This window comes from Neoarius graeffei, chromosome 1 (genome assembly GCF_027579695.1).
Source record: "Neoarius graeffei isolate fNeoGra1 chromosome 1, fNeoGra1.pri, whole genome shotgun sequence".
Classification (NCBI taxonomy): domain Eukaryota; kingdom Metazoa; phylum Chordata; class Actinopteri; order Siluriformes; family Ariidae; genus Neoarius; species Neoarius graeffei.
Genome location: NC_083569.1, coordinates 93888578 through 93912971, shown reverse-complemented (window position 1 = coordinate 93912971; position 24394 = coordinate 93888578). Strand labels below are relative to the sequence as shown.

The 24394-nt window shown below is 42.2% G+C and overlaps 1 protein-coding gene across 4 annotated transcripts in view; it reads left to right on the top strand.

Moving 5' to 3' along the window:
* The first annotated feature begins 1806 nt into the window (after window positions 1–1806).
* Window positions 1807–24394, top strand: part of LOC132870885 (butyrophilin subfamily 1 member A1-like) — a 106227-nt gene continuing 83639 nt past the window's right edge. For 2 of the 4 annotated variants that reach the window (XM_060904862.1, XM_060905123.1), the window contains exons 1-2: window positions 1807–2046; window positions 23517–23867. In XM_060904862.1, coding sequence (XP_060760845.1) covers window positions 1974–2046; window positions 23517–23867 — 424 coding nt within the window. In that variant the 5' untranslated portion in view covers window positions 1807–1973. Of the gene's footprint in view, window positions 2047–19218; window positions 19663–19795; window positions 19897–23516; window positions 23868–24394 lie in introns of those variants that run through there. The other 2 variants (XM_060904938.1, XM_060905024.1) reach the window with 2 other exon arrangements.

The window sequence follows — 24394 nt, the reverse complement described above, 5'->3', positions numbered from 1 at the left end:
TGAGGAAAAGCCCGGGAGTCACGTTCCTTAGCAACCAGATTGCCCAGCCATCGGTTCCATCCACTGACAGTGTAGCAGCTAGCAGTTTGTAACGGAATGCTGTTGAATTATAATAGCAGCCAGCAGCTACACTGTCAATCTTACTGTCAATGGTTCCATATATCCACCAGGGGGAACCAAACGTTGTATGGTCTGCACAGTACTCGGGTCTATCATTACTACCAGAGTGGATTACCGGAGAGCAACCCCCCCCAAAAAAAAAAAAAACCTCTTCGGATCTGCACGAATTACACAAGTCGCCCAAAATGCCGGGGAAAAAGCGGAATGCGCCGAAAAGCGCGCCGTTTGCACGCCTGTAAAAAGATAAAAACAAAATTTTGACCTGTTTGCACACATGCTGTTAAAATTTGAGGTCGACTGAACAAGAATTGGCAAAGTTATTAGATTGTGAAATGATATCAAATTTTTTGAAACCCCCTGTATATTACATGCTAAGTTAATTATAATCAGTTGCATTCAGTGGAAGTGTTTGCTCACAGAATGCCAAATAACAGAAAGAGGAAGACAGAGAGGGGAGTACCTCTTCCTTTACTGGAGAGGGCTTCAGATGACATAAAACAGGGCAAATCAGTCCAAGGAGTGGCCAAATCATATGGCATTTGCCATGTGACATTTTCTTGCATTATAATTTGTTTCCCCTCTTTTTTATTATTTATGTGAAAAAGGTAATCATTGTTTCAAAAAAGAAATTAATAGTCACAATAAAGTGAATGATAAATAATATTTCATTTTGGTTGATTAAATAATATATACTTTAGACATGTGACAACCGTCCCTGGCATGCGTTACAACCATCCCTGTACACTGGGACAGTTGTAAGAATGGAGTGACTGTATTTAAATAAATTTTGCAACCTGTACATTAATACATTAGTACTCAAATACATCATTTCAATAGATGACACATTAAACTTTATAATATAGCAAATTGGCTATTCAAATGTAAATGTGTTTTGATTTATTGAGAAAATCACAAAAAAGTGTTCCAACTGTCCTTGGTCTCCCCTACAGAAGGTTAGGGTAATGCTAGTTGGTTGGTTAGCTACTGAAGTAGCAACGTTAGCTTCTGGCAACACCATGGGCTGTGGGTGATAACCACACACCAACACTGCAAGTGTTTACCTGGACTGGTGCCAGCTTCTTCCTCCACGTTGCTGATCTGCCACAGAGCAAGGTATTTTCTTGCATGTGTACCGTATCCAGCCATGACTTCACCAATATGTTCATATGTTTCAGGCGCTCATCCAGGCCATGCATCCTGCGTATTGCACAATCAATCAGAATTAAGTATAAGCATCTTAACAAAAATAGAGTGGTTTCTTTTCAAGTACTTGCTGTCATTTGATTTTAAGTGCCATCAAAATATGAAAAGCTAACATATATAACATGTATACACACCATTTCAGATTTTATACACACACACACATTATATATATATATATATATATATATATATATATATATATATATTCCCTTTCATTTCAAATTTCATCCATATTTCTGGTGGGACCAGCAACAAAATCAAAACAAACTAAACAAGATGCCAAAGGCAAGTTCTTGTGTTTAATGATGGTGCTCTAGATGTAAGTGGAAAAACATGGGAGGCTATTCCAGACACAATTCTCCCTCTGTCTCTCCCTTCTTTCTTTCTCTCTCTTTCTCCCCACCTAGAGGCCTGCATAAATCACAGCCTCCTGTTGGAATAAAGGGCGTGGCTTACCAAATCACAAAAACGAAAGTACACAAACTGAAAGCTTGAACAAAGCGCTTTTCCTTTTAGCGTCTTCTTATTGAGAAAATATTCGTCTTAAAATGAGTATTTTGATTTTTTGAGAGAAGTGATGTGTTAAATTGCGCTAAAACAAGTGTAATGTGTAAAGTGTTATTTATCTTGTGAAACAGACTGAAGCAATAATGAGAACCTTTCTTTCAGGGGTTATTTGTGTGACTCTCCTGATTCTCTCCAGCTTTGTGGAATCTCAGTCAGGTATGGAAATAACTGTGTTCTGAGGTTCTATGTCCTTTCCTCACCACTGGGTTCGCGACAGTTACGGGTTTTTCAACCATAATACGCCGCATAGAATGTCCGTAATGTAATAGTCAGCGCTCTCAGTAAGTTAGTCTATAGTCGCCAGCACTTGCTGGAATTTCGATCATCCAGTGACTTCGGCTTCGTAGACACGACTACTCGGGAGTGTTTTGTGTAGCCTCGGAGTGCTACACCGGCAAGACCCAGGGGCCTACAGTGCAGCGGACTCCCCGAGCAGCACAAGCCGACGGAGGAGCAAGCGGAGGCGGTGTGACCGAAGGCGGAAGCGCGGTTGTCGGGGGGCTAACAGCTAAGCTAAAAGCTAACCTCTATAAAACGCCGCTTCCATCCGTCTTCCTCGCTAACGTTCGCTCCCTGGAGAACAAAATGGATCATCTGCAGCTGGAATTAACATCAAAACGAGAGATGAGGAACTGCTGCGCTATAATTCTGACGGAAACATGGCTTAACTCTTCAGTCCCGGACAATGTTGTTAGCATCGAGGGGCTAGCTACGTTTCGTGCCGACAGGAGCTGCGCACTAAGCGGTCAATCCCGAGGGGGTGGTTTGTGGATTTATATCAATAACAGTTGGTGTAAAAATGCTAAGTTTGTCTCAAGCCATTGCCCACCGGATACTGAGCTTCTGACTGTAAACTGTAGACCGTTCTATCTGCCCAGGGAGTTGACTTTATTTTAGGGTGACCAGATTTCCCGAGTCGAAAACTGGGACACTTTGCGCGTGACCGTGATACTCGTGCACGCACACGCGTTTTGATGTAAACATGCGCCGGCTCAAACCATGGCTCAGACAGGTGCTTTTATCATTTTGTAGAAGCTCACTTTTATCAACATTTCAGAGAATAATCAAGTATTTTTCTTGTTATCTACATGTACTTCTAACACAATTCAATTAAAGTAAGAAAATCAGGCAACAGATGTGATGATGGGGAGTAGACCAATAGCCTAAATTTCAACTGATTTATTTCACCTTTGTGAAAATGCCAAGAAAATGCAATGCTTGTATATTAACGTCAACATTTTATGCGATGAGCTTTTTTTTTTTAACAATAGGCTATGCATTGTAACAGGAATGAGCGCATGAGCCTAATCATTGTCACCTCCGAACCTTTACCCAAAATGCCTCAGTTTAATCTTAACCAGTGTAGGCTAATATATAGATTTAGGCACTGCCTAAAAGCGGAGCTCCCATCTGTTTCTGGGTTGTAGAATTTTCTTATATCATAGCCAGTCTCTTTTTTTGTTTTATTTCTTTACTGGCTAGCACTGGCCACTAGGCGGTGTGTATGACTGGTAATTACTAACACTGGCCACTAGGCGGTGTGTATGACTGGTAATGGGAAGGTTCCGCTATGATTTGTGCGGAGTAGTCAACAGGTGGCGCGCGCGTCACTGGGTCGTTCAACAATGTCAACAACAGTGGACGCCACAGCCCAAACCAACAAAAGTAAAGTGTTTATTCAGGGTTTATTGTGGTTTATTTTAAGTTTAATAACATCTTGTAAATTTTAAAGATACGAAGCCATAAATAGAGAGAGGATTGTTTAAATTTGCTTGCCAGTTCATCATGGACAGCAGCTTGCATGCTACGAAGACGAGCCTGAAAAACACAATGCATTTTATGACTGTGCATCTGCCAGTTAATTCCATATGATCTGTGACCGTCAGGTATTGTGAAAGCCTTAAGTTGCTGAATCTTGTACAGTGTTGAAGGCATATGTATGCACGTGTACACCAACAGAGGCATTTAAACTATGAATGGATATTAACATGTTCATGGGTACCAGTTGAAGCATACAGAGTTAAGTTGTGTGACACGCTACCCTCTGACAAAGTGCTGCCTTTTATAAACCAGATTAATATTAAAACATGCAAACATTAATCACACCTAATAAAACAAATAAATTATCGCTTGGGCTTCAAATCATTCAGGCCGAGCCTCAAATAACTATAATGCCTATAAAAAAGCATATTATTGTTATGTTAATGAGTTCAGCAGCCAATTTAGCCATGTGTGTTAATTTCTGTTACCAGAATTTTTATCCCCAAATATATGAACTATACACCAATATAGAATCAGCACTCATCAAAATTTAAATGTATGCATTCTTTTGCTCTGTATGCATTCTTTTGAGGAAATATTTGTTTGATTATTCAAGTATGTGATTAATATAAAAAAAATCAAACATCATTATGATTTCACAATAACTGGCCCATCAATAAGCATGATAAGCACAAATATATCTTACAGGCCGCGTGAAGTAGACGTGGTTACCCAGACCACAAGCCCTAACTTAAGCACAATAATGGATGTGGCATGGGCGATAATTTGCGTATTTGTACGTTTGACAACATTTTCTAAGCGTCTATTCCAGTTAAACATCAATAAAATTTATTAATTCTATCTCATTTCAGCGAAACGTTATACAAACCAATGTCACATTGAGTATTGTTTTGGCTGGGAATGACCCCGAAGTGGAAGACTGATCACAGCGCCACCTGCTGAATACAGCTAAAATGTAACATAGTGGAACCTTCCCATTACTAACACTGACCACTAGGCGGTGTGTATGACTGGTCATTACTAACACAGGCCACTAGGTGGTGTGTATGACTGGTCATTACTAACACTGGCCACGAGGCAGTGTGTATAACTGGTAATTACTAACACTGACCACTAGGCGGTGTGTATGACTGGTAATTACTAACACTGACCACTAGGCGGTGTGTATGACTGGTAATTACTAACACTGACCACTAGGCGGTGTGTATGACTGGTAATTACTAACACTGACCACTAGGCGGTGTGTTTCTCATCTCATTCTCATCATCTCTAGCCGCTTTATCCTGTTCTACAGGATCGCAGGCAAGCTGGAGCCTATCCCAGCTGACTACGGGCGAAAGGCGGGGTACACCCTGGACAAGTCGCCAGGTCATCACAGAGCTGACACATAGACACAGACAACCATTCACACTCACATTCACACCTACGGTCAATTTAGAGCCACCAGTTAACCTAACCTGCATGTCTTTGGACTGTGGGGGAAACCGGAGCACCCAGAGGAAACCCACGTGGACATGGGGAGAACATGCAAACTCCACACAGAAAGGCCCTCGCCGGCCACGGGGCTCGAACTCGGACCTTCTTGCTGTGAGGCGACAGCGCTAACCACTACACCACTGTGCCGCCTCTAGGCGGTGTGTATGACTGGTAATTACTAACTGGTGGTACACGTACACAGACAAACCACAAAAAAATCGACTCAATGGTTTACCATTTTTTCTTAGGTATGGTGCTCCGCTCGGAGCTCCGCTATTAACTATTTTGAAAACGTGAACCCCGAGTTGACAACAGCATCAAACAAGTCAAGACAATCTGTGATACAGATTAAAGACAGATGAAACAGATGAAAGACAACAAAAAATGTTTCAGAAATGCAGCCAACCAACCCACCCACCCTAAAGAAGATGCCATTTAATTGCATATATTTACATGATGAGTGAATTTGCTCCAGTAGCGCTTTATTGCCTGAGAGCCTGCTGTGAAACTGCAAGCAAGTATCGTCGAAATTGGCCCGGGTAATGAGCAAGGCTTTGAGAGTAGGCACAGTCATCTGATTCCTCTCGTCAGTCCAGGTGTTGCTCATGAGTGAAAATATTCGCTCAACTGGAGCATTGGTGCCAGGTAGGCACATGGCAAACTGGGAAAGCTGGCTGACATTGCTGTAAGGGATCTCCCTACTCTTGAAGTGTGTGAACATCTCTGCCCAGTGTTCATCCATTGGCTTGCCATCAGCGCTCCACTGAGCCACCTTCTCAGTGGTATATAGCCGCACAGATGACGTCTCGTCAAACAGCTGGGTCTCGTCAACGTGACATCGATGCATTCTTGACGACACGTACTGGAGGGACGATTCAACCTCATCCCATTGAGGGACAGTGTTGAGGAGAGTCCAGGAGAGGACCTCTATCTCCTTAAACGGAGCTCCCCATTCCTTCAGGTATGAAATGCAACAGTCGTAAAAGGCGCAGACGGTGTTGCGAAATTCTGCTGCCTTTCGTGGATCATCAAGGGCGCTCAGAAGATTCTTCACCTATAAAAGTGAAAAATTTCCAAATTTTCCAAATTATTAACAAATAAATAAGTTTCAAATCACTTTATTGGCTAATGTTTCATGTTTATTTTCACACACTACATATAATCTAAGCCTAATGTTAGGGCAAAGTAGGAAGAATTATGCTTTATGGAGATGCTGACAAACTTTATGGAGATGCTGATTTCATTCATCCAGCAGGACTTGGCACCTGCCCACACTGCCAAAAGTAGCCGAAAAACCTGGTTAAATTACAATATTCTAATTTTATGAGATGCTGAATTTGGGATTTTCTTTAGCTGTAAGCCATATCAAAATTAGCACAAATAGGCTCATGGCTAGAAATATTTCACTTACTGTCTAAAAACTTATTTTTTTTTCCTTAGCCTTTACTCCCTGATCATTTTCCTCTTTTATTTTAACTGCTCAGCCTTCAATTTGATTTCATTATTGTATTGTGTACAAAGATGGTATAGTGTAGGCCCATTTTTAAATTATATTTTCCTGCAGGGGGGCAGATGTCTTTGGGCTTTCACGCTTACCTTGAGACCTGTGAACACAGCCAACTTTCTCTCCTGCAGTTTGCCTTGCAGGTTGCGCTGGAGATGGGCGGAGTTCGCGACTGTGTTTTTCTGCCTCTCCAGCGCCTTGACGGTATCGTTGAGCAACGACAGCTGATTGTGCAGAAACCACATCCAGGCCTCATTAAGCGGGTTCTGTAAGAATTCAGCGATCGCCACAGGTGGTCTGTCTTGAGAGGCGAAGTAGGACTGCAGCGCAGGATAAAGCTTCAGCACTCTTTCGACGGCCGGACCTAGGGACAGCCACCGCGTCTTACTTGTCCCAAGGATCGTTGCGTACTCAAGCTCGACAAAGTCGCAGAACTCTTTTAATTGCTCAGTTTGGACAGTAAAGATATGGAAATGTCTGAAAACTTTCACAATAAAGCTCTCGATGTCACAGAGAAGGGTATCTGCAGCAGTTTGGAGAGCATTGTGAGCAATGTGTGCGGCACAGCCCACTCCCACTAACTCGTTGGTGGAGGCCTCGTTTAATTTGAAAAAAAACGTTCACGCCAGCCCTAGCTCTCCCACCAAAGTTGGTGTTGTCAGCACAGAACCCAACAACTTTGTCAAGCAGGTTAAAAGCTCGGAGACTGCGACTGACCTCCCCAACAAGAATGTCAGATGTCTCACCTGGAACTGATGTGAATTCCAGGATTTTCACCTGCACCCCGTCTGTATCCTTGAAGTAGCAGATCACGATGGGAATAAGCTTCACCGCTTTGTGATTGGATGTATCGATAGCCACTGAGACGTAATGAACCACTCTTAGGTCTGCCTTTAACAGATCCATGGCATGGGGTGAGATGACACTTGTCACGATCGCTTCGGCCTTGGTTCGTGCACAAGTGAAGCGTTCGTCGTAAAACTTCCTTATCAGGCCTGCGGTGCAGTCCATGGACCTGAAACCTTGGTTATGGTTCACCAAATGATAGGCAAAAGTACCCTCCTCAGCAGCCCGTTTGAGTTCAGCACTGCCAGCGCTAACTTGACTGAAGTAAGTGGCCACACTGCTAGCCCCTGCCTCTACCCACTGCTTGTGCTTCGCTGTTTTGAGGTGGTCTTTAACATTAGCACTACCACCATGAGCAATGGAGAAGGAGCACTTGCAGTGTGTGCAGTAAGCTTCATGTTCAGCACCCTGGACTTCTCAGAGAAAGGGGTAAGCAACCTGCAAATCTTTTGAAAATGAACATTTTCTCTTCAGCATTGTTGCGTAGTAGTTGACAGCTGCTAGCGAAAAAACCGTTATAACGCGGCTTCTATATTGCAACATTGTACAAATAGATACATTGTAAGGTTGACTGCGCACACATGCACATTGATGCTGAATTGCTAGAAGCTTTATTGCCATCTCATTGGCTATATATGATCGAAGTAACCAGGGCAGTTTGTTACTGTTTGGTGTAAACCGGGACATTTCAGCATCCTAACGGACCTTTGTCGGGACTGGGGACATGCAACTCAAAATCGGGACTGTCCCGGTCAAACCAGGACGTTTGGTCATGTTACTTTATTTCCATCACTGCTGTGTCTGAGCCCCCCAGCGTGAAAACACAGTCGCAGGCTGTGAGTGTTCTCTACTGCACCATCAGTGAGCTGCAATCCGCTCACACTGAGGGCTTTTTCTATGGGGGCTGGGACATGTTCAAGGAAGCTGCCACTTTTTAGGGTAGTATCTCACTGGGCTGCGACAGCCCATGACTAGTTGGAGATACAATTGCGATAAAATATGTGAATTTTCACTTGGAATCACACTGAATTGATATCCACATATTTTACCGCAATTGTTGTTGTGTCTCCAACTAGTCGCAGGCTGTCGCAGCCCGGCTTTCCCTCAGCAGGCAGGGAAGTAGAGGAAGCCTCATGGAAACTAACTTGAGAAGGGTTTGCAACGGCTTTGCGACACCAGCGACGCATTTGCGGCTATTTTGAGAGAAATTTTGTTGCACAAATTTTTTGAACATGTTGGATTTCAGCAAACGGAGGGATTTCTATAAACGATGACTGATGATAATGACACACATTCGTCACCGTGATGACTGCTAGTAATTTTCACTTCGTCACTGACGGATTATGTGCGTCAGTGACAAGTGTGACGAGCGCCAGAAGGAACCCTGGCCATTATAGCGGAACTCGGCCTGTGAAAGCGGAGCCCCATAGGAATAGTGTGGATACATAAAGAAACCCATCAAGTTGTTTTCACCACACCAGTGTTAGTAATTGCCAGTCCTACGCACCGCCTAATGGCCAGTGTTGGTAATTGCCAGTCGTACGCACCGCCTAGTGGCCAGTGTTGGTAATTGCCAGTCCTACGCACCGCCTCGTGGCCAGTGTTGGTAATTGCCAGTCCTATGCACTGCCTCGTGGCCAGTGTTGGTAATTGCCAGTCCTACGCACTGCCTAGTGGCCAGTGTTGGAACTTGCCAGTCCTACGCACCGCCTAGTGGCCAGTGTTGGTAATTGCCAGTCCTACGCACCGCCTAGTGGCCAGTGTTGGTAATTGCCAGTCCTATGCACCACTTAGTGGCCAGTGTTAGCCAGTAAAGAAATAAAACAAAAGAGGCTGGCTATGATATAAGAGAATTCTTCAACCCAGAAACAGATGGGAGCTCTGCTTTTAGGCAGTGCCTAAATCTATATATTACCATCATTCCATAGCATCTGGTGAACAAACTCGGTCCCCTGGGTTTCAGCACACACACACACACACACCCTGTGCAACTGGCTGCTAGACTTCCTCGCTGAAAGACCACAGTCAGTGCGGGTCGGACAGAACATCTCCAGTGTCCTCACCCTCAACAGAGGCTCCCCTCAGGGCTGTATCCTGAGCCCTCTGCTGTTCACTCTGATGACACACGACTGTGTCCCCAGGGCTGCCAGCAACCACATTGTGAAGTTTGCGGATGACACAACACTGGTGGGCCTCATCAGGGATGACAATGACCTGGCCGATAGAGAGGAGGTGGAGCAGCTGGTGGGCTGGTGCAGGGAAAACAACCTGATCCTGAACGTGAACAAAACTAAAGTGATCATTGTTGACTTCAGGAAAAACCAGCCCAGCCACGCTCCACTTGTCAACAACATGGCTGTGGAGGTGGTCAATAGCACCAAGTTCCTGGGGGTGCACATCACACACAACTTCACCTGGTCTGTGAACACCGCATCACTGGTCAAGAAGGCACAGCAGCGTCTGCACTTTCTGTGTAGGATGAGGAGAGCACACCTGCCCCTGCCCATCCTCACTAGAGTCTACAGAAGCACCATAGAGAGTAGGGATGGGAATTGATGAGAATTTAGCAATTCCGATTCCACTGTCAATATCACTTATCGATTCGATTCCTTATTGATTCTCATCAACTCTCATTGGGTTAGGAAATAAAATATAGTAGAAATGGGTTTGTTTACATTGTCTTTAGTGTAAAGTGTATCAAAATTCAAATAAAATTAAAACTGGCATGAAAAAGCAAGAATTTACAATTTTTGTGCAGAAAAATTAGCATGACTTCTGTATCGTCTCTGCTGGCTCTATTTGGCCCTGAGTGGCAAATTAACAATTTTTGTGCAGAAAAATTAGCATGTTTGCTTTCTCAGGAAAGATGAGAGATCTTTCTGGACTTAAGGTATTTCCAGCTGTGGAGAACACCCTCTCAGATGGGGTAGAGGATGCTTGGACACAGAGATACTTCTCAGCTAAAGCTGATAACATTTGGTAATGTGTCCCTCTTCATCCACCACCAGAGAGTGGGGCTGTCCTTGGTTGGAATGGGAGGAAGGCTTCTATATAGTTGAACTTCTTGATCTACTCTTTGGGCAACGGAGACAGGGTGGCTGCTGCTGCAAGGACAGAAGCTCGCTGTCCTCTTCCGCAAAAAGTTCTTCTTGGGCTTTTTTTTTTTTGCTGCTTTATGGGTGGTGTATAGACATTCTTTTTCATCTTCTTCTGCCTGCCTGTGTGTCTCTCACAGCTCTGATAGCTCTTCTGTTGCTGCTGCCTGTGTGTTTGCTGCCACTGCTGCTGCCCTGATCCTGTCCCAGATTTCATCCCCATCCATTCTGGATTTAAATCTGGGGTCTAATACAATTACTTCCTCCAGGAATGCTTGGATGTCATCATCCTTGTAACGTTTAGAAAGATCATTCCAAATGTTTTCCTTGATGCCCCTGGTGAATGCAGAGTCATCTGCCTGCACTGTGTAATGTTTGTGCAGCTTCTAAATGATGGGCAGTATCTGGCCACAGGTCAGACTTTTTTCACTACAGACTGCAAGTGTAGATGTGTAATGCTTCTGCATCAGCAGCACAAACTCCTCTGCTTTCCTCAGGTCCTCATTGCCAATTCTGGCCAATTTCTCCTTCTCCATGGGCTTTCTTCACCTTGGGTCTATAGCTGCAGCTTGGATGGCAGAAAATTGCTCACAGAACCTCTCCATCATCAAAAACAGAGTTCCATCTTGTCCTCATATCTAAGAGGAGCATGTGCTGGGGCAGCTCTGAAAGGCACGCACGTGCACAAATTACATGATGAGATTAGTATAAACAACGTTTATATTATCATTTATAATTTTAGATTGACCCTAATCTGTTCATTTACATTTTGGCTGGCTTTGATTACAGTATTGAAAATACTCTTACCGAAGAGTTGCTGCTTCTCCTTGAGGACTACTTTTGCCATGTGGGATCTCTTAATCCATACAATCACAGAACGAATCCTTGCTGCCCAGTTGTAAATTGTACTGCAGGTGTACAGCTTTTGAGCTGCAAGGTTTAGCGTGTGCGCGAAACATGGAAACTTGATAATATTCAGCTTTTTCACAGCTACATCCATATTTGCTGCATTTTCCACAGTGGCTGCCACACCCTTTTCTTTTACACCAAACTCCTCCAGGACCCCCTCAATCTTCTCTGCCACAGCTGTCCCTGTCTGTGATTCATACACTGATTTGGTTTTGAGGACTTTTTCCTTATTCTGACTTTCTCTGATATAGAGATCTTGCAGTCACGTGACCGGAAAGTACACAACCGCCATCTTGTCGGTCAAAAACACTGCTGAATACTGCTGCACTCGTGTACAGAATGGATCAATTTCAACCGATGGACTACACGGCTCATTTTTCTAATGAACAGATAACTAGATATATGTCTAAAATAAATGATCTACAGATTAGTGACCCTTATGGCTTACCGGACGGAGTTTTCACGACCGGATTTTGAACTGCCAGCGGAATACCCGGACGTGTATAATTACCTCATTAACTTTCCCTCGCTGTTCAGTGGTGAAGCACTGCGTGCTTATAAATCTCTGGACAGTTATCTTTACAGAAATTCAGGATTTGTCAGCGACTTAGATGTGGCATCTTGTAAACAAGAATCCTCATTGGATGGGTAAGTCACTTAAGTATTGAGTATAGCACTGACCAGCCGATTATAGAATAGAATAAGGTAATTCCAGCTGTAATTCCAAATCGTCCGTCTTGTTTACATGGATCTGGCGTTGGAGAGATAGAGGCTTAGCAGTGGAGGTTTGAGTGGCTGTTTTCTGAGCTTAGTCAACAGGCCGGCTCTGCAGCCTCGCTTTTGCTTCCGCTCCCGGCGCCGCCTCCTTCGCTTTGCTTCCGATAACAATCCACGGAGACCCCGCTGGTCTCGCTATCTCGTCCGGAATGTTGTGCATGCGATGGAAATCGCTACAAACCGTCATTTTCTGCTGGAAACCAATGTCCAGTAAGTCCATATGGTTGTAGTGGATATTGAAGTCCGGTACAGACGAACAACACGCAAAAATACACACAAAAAACATAAAAAGCGTGCACAGGTAGGGAGAGCTTGTAGCCGCAGCCGTTGTAGTAGAATTGTATATAGTAGGGTTTTCCAGTAGAAGGCGGAATATGGCGTTTGACTGACAAGATGGCGTCTGTCACAATCTGGATCGGCTGTGACGTCACATGCAAGTGCTCCATAGTGCCATGTTAGTGAGGTAATGGTCTTGAGTAAAACTTGTCCAACCATCAGCTGTGATGGCTGCCTTTGTGACTTGTTTCAGGTCTGAGATCAGATTGCTCTTTTCAACCCCCTACCAAGCAGGGATCAGATGGTTTGTTAAACTGTCTCTGCTTGGGGGATGGTATTTTGAGTCCAGAGTCTTTGGCTACGTTTACACTAGACCGTATCTGTCTCGTTTTCTTCGCGGATGCACTGTCCGTTTACATTAACCCCCCTGAAAAAGCGGGGAAACGGGAATCCGCCAGCGTCCACGTATTCAATCTAGATCGTATCAGCTCCGGTGCTGTGTAAACATTGAGAATACGCGAATACGCTGTGCTGAGCTCTAGCTGGCGTCTCATTGGACAACGTCACTGTGACATCCACCTTCCTGATTCGCTGGCGTTGGTCATGTGACGCGACTGCTGAAAAACGGCGCAGACTTCCGCCTTGTATCACCTTTCATTAAAGAGTATAAAAGTATGAAAATACTGCAAATACTGATGCAAATACTGCCCATTGTGTAGTTATGATTGTCTTTAGGCTTGCCATCCTTCCACTTACAAGTAATAAGTGATATGCGCTGGGATCTCGCACACAGCGGCTCAGTCCCGAATCGTGGCTTGTTCACTTCACTCGCGCGCTCTGTGAGCTGCGCAGGGCCGGAGTGCGCACCCTCCAGAGGGCACTCGCTGTTCAGGGCGGAGTGATTTGGAGCGCAGGATGCCTGCGGAGCCGAGCGTATCCGCGTATTGGTGTTGCTGTGTGCACGGCTAACGGTTTTAGTGTAAATGCGAATCATTTTAAGAACGTTAATCTGATGATCCGCTGATTCGACGTAATGTAAACGTAGCCTTTGTCATCTCCCTACAGAGAATATGTAATGGGAATGAATGAAACAGAACTGTACTGGTTAAAATAACAACATGCAATTAACAATTCTAATTTCAAAGTTGTCTGAAGTTGCCTATCTATTCATTTGAGCCATGCCAGATAATATGCAGGAAATTATCCTACCGAAATTCAGGGGCTTCCACCATGGCAAAGGGGTGCAAACCTTTCACCACAAATCTAGTCACTGCTCGGTGACATTCATTTATTTTTGCCTTGGTCATTTTACTCATAGAGAGCGTTCTGACCAGCTGCATCTCTGTGTGGTGTGGAGGCTACAGTGCCTCTGACTGGAAGACTGTGAGGAGAGTGGTGAGGACAGCAGAGAAAATCATTGGGACTTCCCTCTATTCAGGACATTGCACCAAGGCGCTGTGTATCTCAAGCCAGAAACCTCATCAGTGACCCCTCACACCCTCACTATGGACTGTTCTCTCCTCTGGCCTCTGGAAAGAGGTTCCGCAGCATTTGGTGCAGGACCACCAGGTTCTGTAACAGCTTGTCCCCCCCCCCCAGGTCACCAGACTGCTGAACACCAAATCCAAACTCTAAACTTTTATTGATACTTGAACAATTCCTAATTCCACAGGTCACGTTATACTATTGCACTTTATACTATTGCACTTTATAATATTTTTGCTGTTGCATAATTTAATACACTTTCATATTTAATTCTGTGTTGAGCCAAATTGCAACAAAATTTCATTCTGTACACTTGTTGCATACTGAATGACAAAGGTTGTCTAAGTCTAACTTTGACCTCGATGGAAAATGTCATGAGCTGAAGGAATATTTAACATAATTAACAAGACAGCGAGGCATCAATGATTTGTGTTTATATTTGTATACAAAATCACCCTTCTGTTCAGTTTGGTTCACTATCTTCAAAACCTATGAAGGTTTTCAACGACTAAACTTGGCTTTATGAATATGGTATTTTCCTAAAACGATCAACACATTTTATTATATATAACTCAACAGCGAGAAAAATCAGAGTCAAGCTTGGCTGTAATGTACCGGGTTATTTCTATCCAGAATGTGATGGTAAAGGGACATTGCCAGAACAGGTGCATTACTGTTTCCGGATCCATCTCACACAATGAACAGTCCACATAAATGTCTCTCTTAAACTTAAGCAGATAATGCTTGGCAGGATAGTATCTATGAATCAGTTTGAAAGACACCTCTCTTACTTTGTTTGTAAGGAAGTATCTGTATGGGAGGTTCCACACGCTGCTCCAGTTCAGGTCATCAATAAGACCAATCCAGTACTGAACCACAGAGGGGATAGTGGTGATATCTGTCTGGAATAATGCACGAATATTGCGATTATTGTTCTTGGATGTGACAGAGAAGCATACATGACCCACTGAGGTCAATATGGGGTCCAGAGATGGTAAACAAACTGGTTTCTCAGCCCCTCTTGGAGTTAGGATACCAGAGGGAATGGCATCCATTACAATGGCAAACCCTTTTGGGGTAACAGGAATACCAAATGTTTGGAGGAACTAAGAATAATTTAGCAGACTTCCATCATCATTGAGTAGTTGGGTTACTACACTGCAAAAATGATATCTTAACAAGTTAGAATATCTTGAATATAGTTGAAATGATCTAGCATTTCCTACTAGAAGAATACAAGACACCAACTCTGAGATTATTAAAACTAGTTCTAGATTATAACCAATTTATTCCAAGATGTCTTGTCAAGGAAAATTATCTGTTGATGCAGCAAGATAATTTCACTAGTATTAAGGAATTTTCTCCTCAAATTTAGTTTTTAGTTTTTTGCAGTGTAGAATTACATTGTTATTGAACCAGGATTGAAAAAAAGGATTTGTTTTTATATTTAATGTGCTGATTATTCCAGATGAAGCATTGATGTGGGGAGAAGTTGTTTATAAATTAATGACCATGCCAAGAGCATTTGTTTATGGAAATTGGACAGGATTAGGGGAAGTTTCTCTATTTTATAATCACATAAAAGTTCATATTCAAGGCCTCCAATCGTAGAGAAAATGTACCTGGGTATAAAGTTCCATGTGGATGTGGGATTATGTAGAAACTGTTTTATCCAGCTCTATATAAAATCTATATCGAGCTCAGTGAGCTCCAGCCTGCAGTCAGACTCTCGTTAGACATCTTTCTGATTGGCTAACGGTACCTGTGCATGTTGATGACAGTTGAAAGATGTTAGCCGATCAGATCAAAACTATTTACATGTTTACGCTTAAAGGCACAGCTGCAGAATCAGCGTTTCATCATGATTGGGGTTTCATACCATGCTAAAACGCCATGAATAAAAAGATCCAAGGCTTAAAAAAAACACCTCTCACAAACTTTACAAAAGAACTTCAGGGAATAAGATAAAATAATTGAAAAGTGGATGCATGTCCCTTTTAAGATAATTTTATAATGCCATCTACCTTACTGAAAGTTTAGTGCAGATGTGCAGCAAAAGAAAGTCTTTCATCTGAGAGTCTCCTCTCAACATTCACCAAAAAGAGATGACTCGTTCACACTGACACAGAATTGTTTTTGCTCCAGTCTTCATGTTGTTTTTATGATGACATCCAGATGCTTGTATACATACGGCAACAGTACAATCAGGTGTACGCATTGTGTTGCAAAAATGGTCAAAATTTGATTAAGCAGTTTCACGAAGTAAAGTGATTATTTTTTGCTGCCAAATATATTGGGAATGTGGTACTGAAAGGTTTTTTTGTTTGTTTGTTTTGTTTTCTTATTCGGACCTACATTTAAAAAAAAATCCAGATATATGGAGCCATGTATTGAGGGCCTACGGACACTACATACTCATAATGAAGTTTTATTTATCAATAAATGGCAATGATTATATACAATATTCAGTGTAAAATAACCTTTATTCATAAACTTTAAAACAGAACATGTGAAATAAATGCTTATAAATCCATATCAGAATGTCATTATGTATTTCTTAGGTCTAACATAATGAAATTACGTTCATGAACATGTGTGAAATTACGTTCCCAGCCTATGATTTAGTATTAAGTAAATTACTCAGTATTTAAAATTAATTTTTTAAATTACACATTTCTGGATCAAGTTGAAAGGTAAAGGCATGACTTGTAGGAAGTGCTGTAGTTCTGTACATCATTCACACAGGAATTATTTTGTGATTTAAAAAATAACTTATTTACGTATCTTTATGTAGGTGGATGTGAAATAAAGCAACTGCCATTGTAAATACAGAATGTATGTTTACTACTGATGTTAAACAATGGGAACAAGATCGGTGAAGCTTTGGACCTACGGACACTACAAGTAGCCTGTTATTTTTACTGATTTTATAACAAAAAAATATATATTTATATTGATTGATGTGATTTGACAACTAGGTGGCATGGTGGTGTAGTGGTTAGCGCTGTCGCCTCACAGCAAGAAGGTCCGGGTTCGAGCCCCGTGGCCGGCGAGGGCCTTTCTGTGCGGAGTTTGCATGTTCTCCCCGTGTCCGCGTGGGTTTCCTCCGGGTGCTCCGGTTTCCCCCACAGTCCAAAGACATGCAGGTTAGGTTAACTGGTGACTCTAAATTGACCGTAGGTGTGAATGTGAGTGTGAATGGTTGTCTGTGTCTATGTGTCAGCCCTGTGATGACCTGGCGACTTGTCCAGGGTGTACCCCGCCTTTCGCCCGTAGTCAGCTGGGATAGGCTCCAGCTTGCCTGCGACCCTGTAGAACAGGATAAAGCAGCTAGAGATAATGAGATGAGATGAGATTTGACAACTAGCATTGTAGACTAAAAACAGGCAGCACTACAGTGCTAATCATATAACTCAAAATGTTAAAATTTATTCTTTGTTTGCTCTCATGTTAAATCATTTTCATTAATTTGACACTCATACCATTTACTGTTCCTTCATTGTATTTGCACATGTATAAAATTTATTTACTTATTTTTAACAAAATTTGTAAATTTAATGGTATGTTGCTATTTGTTGTTGGATATTTTTTATCAAACATAAGCACTCAACATAAATTGGATTAATACATACAGTGGTAAAACTTGAATACTTGTTTGTAGATAAATTACTGCAAAATAGGAACGAGAATGCTTGGGGCCTACGGACACTACAGATTTTTAGGCAAAATTACATGGGTTCAGGATCAGGTGACAAGACCTAGTATTTGTAAACAATCGGATAATGACTGATTCACACACAACAGAGACATCATATGCTTGCTTATAAATTACACTTTGATGACATATCTTACACGTTTAGTCTTTTAGAAAGAGTAGTTTTTGTCAGAAAATATATAATCATGCAAAATGATGCTTGACGCATGATTTCATTTTTAAATTTTTTTTATATAATACTGTGTGACACATTTTACTCAATGAACATGAAAAAAATAAGTGATAAAAGAAAAAAACAACATGAATTTTACTAATATTTGTAATTCATTTAAACATTTTTACATTTAAAATATCAATAAGTAGCAAGTGCAACATCATTATATCAAATTTATGATAAATTTGGATCACATAATTGGTCATAACTTTGGACTCGATTGATCGATTTCCACAATTTTTTCAGGGATTTTAGATCCAACATCGTTACATAATTTCCATTTACTCTTCATGATAGACAAGCAAACTCACATGATGTAGGATACAGATACTCGATACTAACAGTAATTGGTACTTGTAGCTGATATAAAACAAATATTCCCAAAACTATAAACATATAATATTTAATTAGGCTGTGTACCCTGTCACATCTATAACGTTGGGTAAGATACCTTTATCAAGCTAAGTGACCGAGCAACAGCTAACTGCCTGAAGTGAGGGAGTTTATTTCTCCAGTACTATCTATGGTCAATTCACATCATGTAGCCTCGAAAACTACATGTGTTAAACAACAAGTGTTCTCTAAATTTAGCATCTTGCCCATCAAAATATGGCGTGGATTAAAAAAAAAAGTTTTAGTCTTGCAGATACCGAGATATGCCCGATGTTTGTTTGTTTGTTTGTTTGTTTGTTTGTTTGTTTGTTATTGAATAATAATGTTTAAAAAATAAAGAAATTATGTGGGATTGAGCTGAAGAGTTTATGGTATAAATTTATATTTAATCGTAGGTCCTAGCTTAGGTTTTCTCGCTTGTGACATGAATGCAGTGAAAAGCGAGCTGGGCGAGTCCTGTTGGATTTTAACAGGGTGCGGGAACTTTGTATATCGACATCTCATCTCATTATCTCTCGCCGCTTTATCCTGTTCTACAGGGTCGCAGGCAAGCTGGAGCCTATCCTAGCTGACTACGGGTGAAAGGTGGGGTACACCCTAGACAAGTCGCCAGGTCATCACAGGGCCGACATATAGACACAGACAACCATTTACACTCACGGTCAATTTAGAGTCACCAGTTAACCTAACCTGCATGTCTTTGGACTGTGGGGGAAACCAGAGCACCCGGAGGAAACCCACACGGACATGCAAACATGCAAACTCCACACAGAAAGGCCCTCGCCGGCCACGGGGCTCGAACCCGGACCTTCTTGCTGTGAGGCGACAGCGCTAACCACTACACCACCATGCCGCCCATATATCGACATAACATGCTGTATTCTTGGGTTTCAGTCACGTGACTTTTCGTAGCAGTTTTACCGGAAGTGAAACAGCTGGTGGTCTAGCAAACCAAAACGGCTGCCGTAGTGCAGACAACTAGTGATGATAACTTATCAGAGTATGCTCATAATCTAAAAGCCACTGCTCGCTTTAGATATATTCAGAAGATTGCTATGAGCAATGGACTAGCCCCCTACAGTCTGGGAAAGAAGGATTGGTCATACGATATCGAAAACTACCCTTCAGTCGAGTTCCCCGACATCTCGAACTATCTGGTGTTGCAGACATCCTTCTACACCGCAAAACAGATGAAAGCGTGGAACAGTATGGAGGCTTACAACTTTTTTTTGTATGTGGCTGGGTAAAGGACCTCGGCATCAAGTCGGTGCTGAATGAATCCTACATTGTTTTTGCCTGTGTAAGTATGTGGTGTTTTTTTTTTTTTTTTTTTAAGCTTTTCATTCGCGTCTTTACAACGAAGCGCCGCAAGTTGAAGTGTAAACAAACAACAGTTCGCTTGATTCTTGCTTGTGTTGGCTCTTATCTCTCAGGTAAATCATTCACAAAGATCATCAAAAACCTCTTTAAAGACCTGGATCTTAGTTAAACAAGATGGAGAAGTGATCACGGCCCATTATAACTGTATGGCTGGGTAAGAATTTTGTTGCAACCTTCATGCATATGGACTTTGTGAGGAGTAAACAAAGAAACAGCTGGGGACTTTAGCGCTTCGTGACCTTAAAAAAAGTACCATAAAATAACGACATGTAGCAAGAAAAGTACTTGGAAAACACTAAGGACATAGCTGAGAGAGATATGCAAACCTTTCACCAAGTGATCACTGTAAACTTGAGCATGCTTCGACTCGGCTCCCTTCGATTTCACTGAGAGCTTCAAAAGCCACCTTCCTCGATGTCTTCTTGTGAAATCCTGTGTTCGTTCACCCTTTTTTTTTTCATTAGTTCACAGGGAACCCTGAAGAAACTTTTATCAGTTTCACGGTTTGATCGATTTGAACAACCTAAAACAACGCAAGCATAAGGCATTTTTCATACTTTTATGAAGACAACACATACACATCTTTTAACTCTTCAGTAACTTCCTTAAACTTAGCAGATACTCTTATTTTAATCTATTCAACTCCCGTGTTAAACTATAATGCTTCCAGAAAGATTATCAACCCATGACTACAACTAAGCAATTATTATTCTAAATCTGTTCAATGAGTCTCTCTGGTGGCTTCACATTCCTTAAAGATCTTTTGAGGGGTGGTTCTTACACAGGACTTGGTGCCTCAGATGATGGACTCCCTGAGTGTTGAGGTTGCTTGGCAGCATCATCAGTCCTCTGATCTACTTCGGCTGGTCCCATAATACCACGCCGATTCCGTCTCAGCACAGCACCATCTTCAGTCTGAATGCTGTATGACCTTGGTTGAACCATTGAGAGCGGTTGCTTTCTGTGCCCATGTACTTGTTTTGTCTTTGAGCCTCACATGGTTGCCAGTGTGCAGTTCTGGTAGGTTTCATGTTCCTCTGTCATAGAACTTCTGCTTTGCTTTTTTATGTTACTTGAACCTCTTTTTATCTTTTCCCCCTCCTTTGTTTTCAGTAGTTTTTCTTGAATGGGCAGGCTTGATCTTAGCTGACGTCCCATGAAAAGTCAAGATGGTGACATACCATGCTCCAGTGGTGTTTTGCGGTACACAAGCAGGTCCATTATCTGTGAAGACCTCATTTGGCACCCCATGTCTGGAAAAGATGGCTTTCATGGATGTCATCACCGCCTCTGCTGTGTGTGTGCAGTCTACAGACCTCTGGCTAAAGGGAATAATAGTCTGTCATCACAATGTAATCTTTCCCTCCGTGAACAAACAGATCAGCTGATATGGGCTGTCGGGCACCGGGTGTGGTTTAAATGGCTCAGCAGGATTGCTTGGTTGATATCTCAGACATGTTGGGCAGTTCAACACCTGATTTGCTATGTCTTGATGTATTGGCTGTGAATCAATCACCTCACGTGGTCTTTTCGTGCATTTTTCAATCCCAAGATGCCCTGCATGTATCTTCTTGAGCATTTCTTTTCGCAGGCTTTTTGGGATGACTATCTTGCTGCCTTTGTAGATGATGTCTCCTACCACTGACAGTTCTGCCCTGCAGTTCCAGTACTCTGTGATTTCAGGTGAACAACCTTGTTTAGTGTTGAGCCATCCACCTATGATGATTTGATGCAGTTTTTTTAAAGTTTCATCTTTGGTTGTCTCTGTTTTTATAAGCTCCATCTTTCCATCTGCCACAGGCAGCACACTTGTGATCATGTCCACATAAGCGTCCATGTCATCATTTACCTTGGTGTTCGCCGGCTCCTTTGGGTCATCTGACTTTGACAAGGTGTCCGCTGTGTGCATCAGCTTCCCCAGCATGTACATCACTGTCAGGGAGTAGCGTTGCAGCCAGATCATCATCCTTTGGATTCTCAGTGGACAGTCATTGAGTGGCTTTTGAAACAATGCAATCAGCGGCTTATGGTCTCTTTCAACGCTAATTTCCTGTCCTGACACAAACTGATGAAATCGTTCGCAGGCATACATTATGCTTAAAAGTTCTTTTTTTGATTTGTGCATAACGCGTCTCCGCGTCTGTCATTGAGCATGATGCGTATATGATCGGTTACCAGTTGTCGAACCTCTGTCGAAGAACAGCTCCGAGCTCACTCTGTGACACATCAAGTGAGATTTTGATAGGCTTCGTTGGGTCATAAAACCTCAGCACCAGCTCCAATGTGAGCAGTGTCTTCAGCTCTCTCCATACCTTTTCATGTTCATGACTCCATTCCCATTCTGTTTTCTTTTCCGTTAGTTGTTTCAGAGAGCGCCTCCCAGAAGGCAGCAGCATAAACAGGCTGTTTCCTGGGTGAGCACAGTCCTTTATGATGATTTCTGCGCGGCGCAAGCATCTGGTGTTCTATATGTCCATCAGTGAGGGCAGCTGTGTCCATATAATGTCCTGTGCTGACTTCCTGACTCTCTCCAGAGCTTTTTGTCAGCCATGGTGCAGCTCTTAAACCACACCAAGATGTCATGGGTGATGATGCTTTCCACAGAACATTTGTAAAAAGACAACAGCAGTTTCTGGGACAGGTTGACTTTCCTCAGTGACCTCAGAAAGTACAGTCTCTGCTGTGCTTTTTTCACAAGAGCAGTGGTGTTAATAGTCTATGTGAGGTCCTGAGAGAGACAGGTTCTGCTGAATAACTAGATGGCTCCTCCCCATCTTTTTAATTCAGATTGCTGTGGGCGGCCATATATTAATATGGTGGTACCAGGGACGTTTTGACAGTATATAGGAAACATGCACTTTTCTGTTTGGCCTTTTTCTCTCTGCTTATTTATTTTCTCTCGCCATTACAGACTGGGAAGGTAACGGTCTACTTTGAAAGGCCAAGTACATCCCCAAGTCACACTGACACGTCTTTATTTTAAAAAAAAAATCTACAGCATGGGAACTTGAAGTAAATTAGCAATACACAAGACCTTAAATGTTTTTTTTTTTACACTTCGTAAATTATAAATTAGTTCAGACAGACTTATTCTTACTGCTTTGACCATGTAACTATTGTATATATTAGTTAAAGCCCCATTATGTGAGAATTGGTATTTTTTGCTCTCAGGCTCCCCCTACAGTTGTGGTGTGTAATTCACTTTTATGCCACTGATTTGAAAAAAAAAACATAATTCTCTCTTTTTCTCCCCCTGGCTTCCTCCAACAGCATCTTCTTTGGTCTTTTCACCTCGACTGCTGTTATTTCTGTACTGAGAATACCGATTTAGCTTATTTTTATGGGAAGTTATTTAGCTATTTTATTTTGGAAGCTGGCCGGCGTACCATAAAGCCTTATGCAACTCTCATGGTGCCATAAAGCATTACGTAATTCTCACAAGAGGACTCGGAGACGCCCCACCAGAGTTACATGGTGCTGTAACTGGCAAACCGGGCACAGACTCGGAATGGAAGACAAGTCATTCTCTCTATTACATGCCAGAGTACCATCAAAAATTATTTTGAAGCTGATATTTGAAGGAAAATTCCCTACCTTGTTTTGCTTTAAGGTGACCACACACAAAAAAGGAAGTATGACCTTGCTTCCACAAAGAACAATTAAATAAGCTTTTTTTTTTTTTACACACTGAGATAGACAGACAGGTAGAATTTGTATTGTATTTATATATTTTTCTTTTTTTAACTGTATTTTTATTTTTTTGAAAAAAAAAAGAGAGATTCCAGGTGGTTGGTCCAGAAGCTCGTCTTATTGCTGTCACTGGTGAAGATCTGGTTCTGCCCTGTTTTCTCAAACCCAGCACCAGCGCTGTGGACATGACAGTGGAATGGATGAGACTAGAGGAAGGAGCTTCATTAGTGCATCTCTATAAGGATCATGAAGACAGAAATGAAGAGCAGGCTCAGCCCTACAGAGGAAGAACATCACTATTTAAAGAGGAGCTACAGAAAGGCAACGCTTCACTCAAACTCTCAGCTCTCCGACTCTCTGATGAAGGAAGATACAAGTGTCTCATTGAGGACAAATCCTGGTATGATGACATCACTGTTCACATCACTGTCGAGGGTAAGATCCATTTCTGCACTGAAGCTTTATGCAGTGAAATGTGTTTTTGCTGTTCTAACTCACCTGATTTAACTCAGGAAGGGCTGTTAATTAGCTGATTAGATGAATCCGGTGTGCTGGGAGAAGGGAAACACTAAAATATGCAGGACAGAGTATTTCAGGACCAGGGATGTGAACCTGTGGTCTACGTACATGATCCCCAGCACAGGAGTCACTCAGACATGCACTCACTAGGTGGTGGTGTGCAGCTCAAACATCCGAATCAGAATCTGCTTTATTGGCCAAGTGTGCCTGAGTGTACAAAAAAATCTGCTTCCAGTTTATAAAGATCCTACAGTTCACATTTGCACATACAGTATAGACACTATGCAACAGAGCCTGACAGAAATAAAACACAGAATGACAGCTATCACATGACAATTTACAGTGCAAACATAATCACACACACCAGTTCACACACTGGCACATACCAGTGGCATCATAGGAGTAAATAAATATATTTCACATGGTATTGATTGTACGTATGT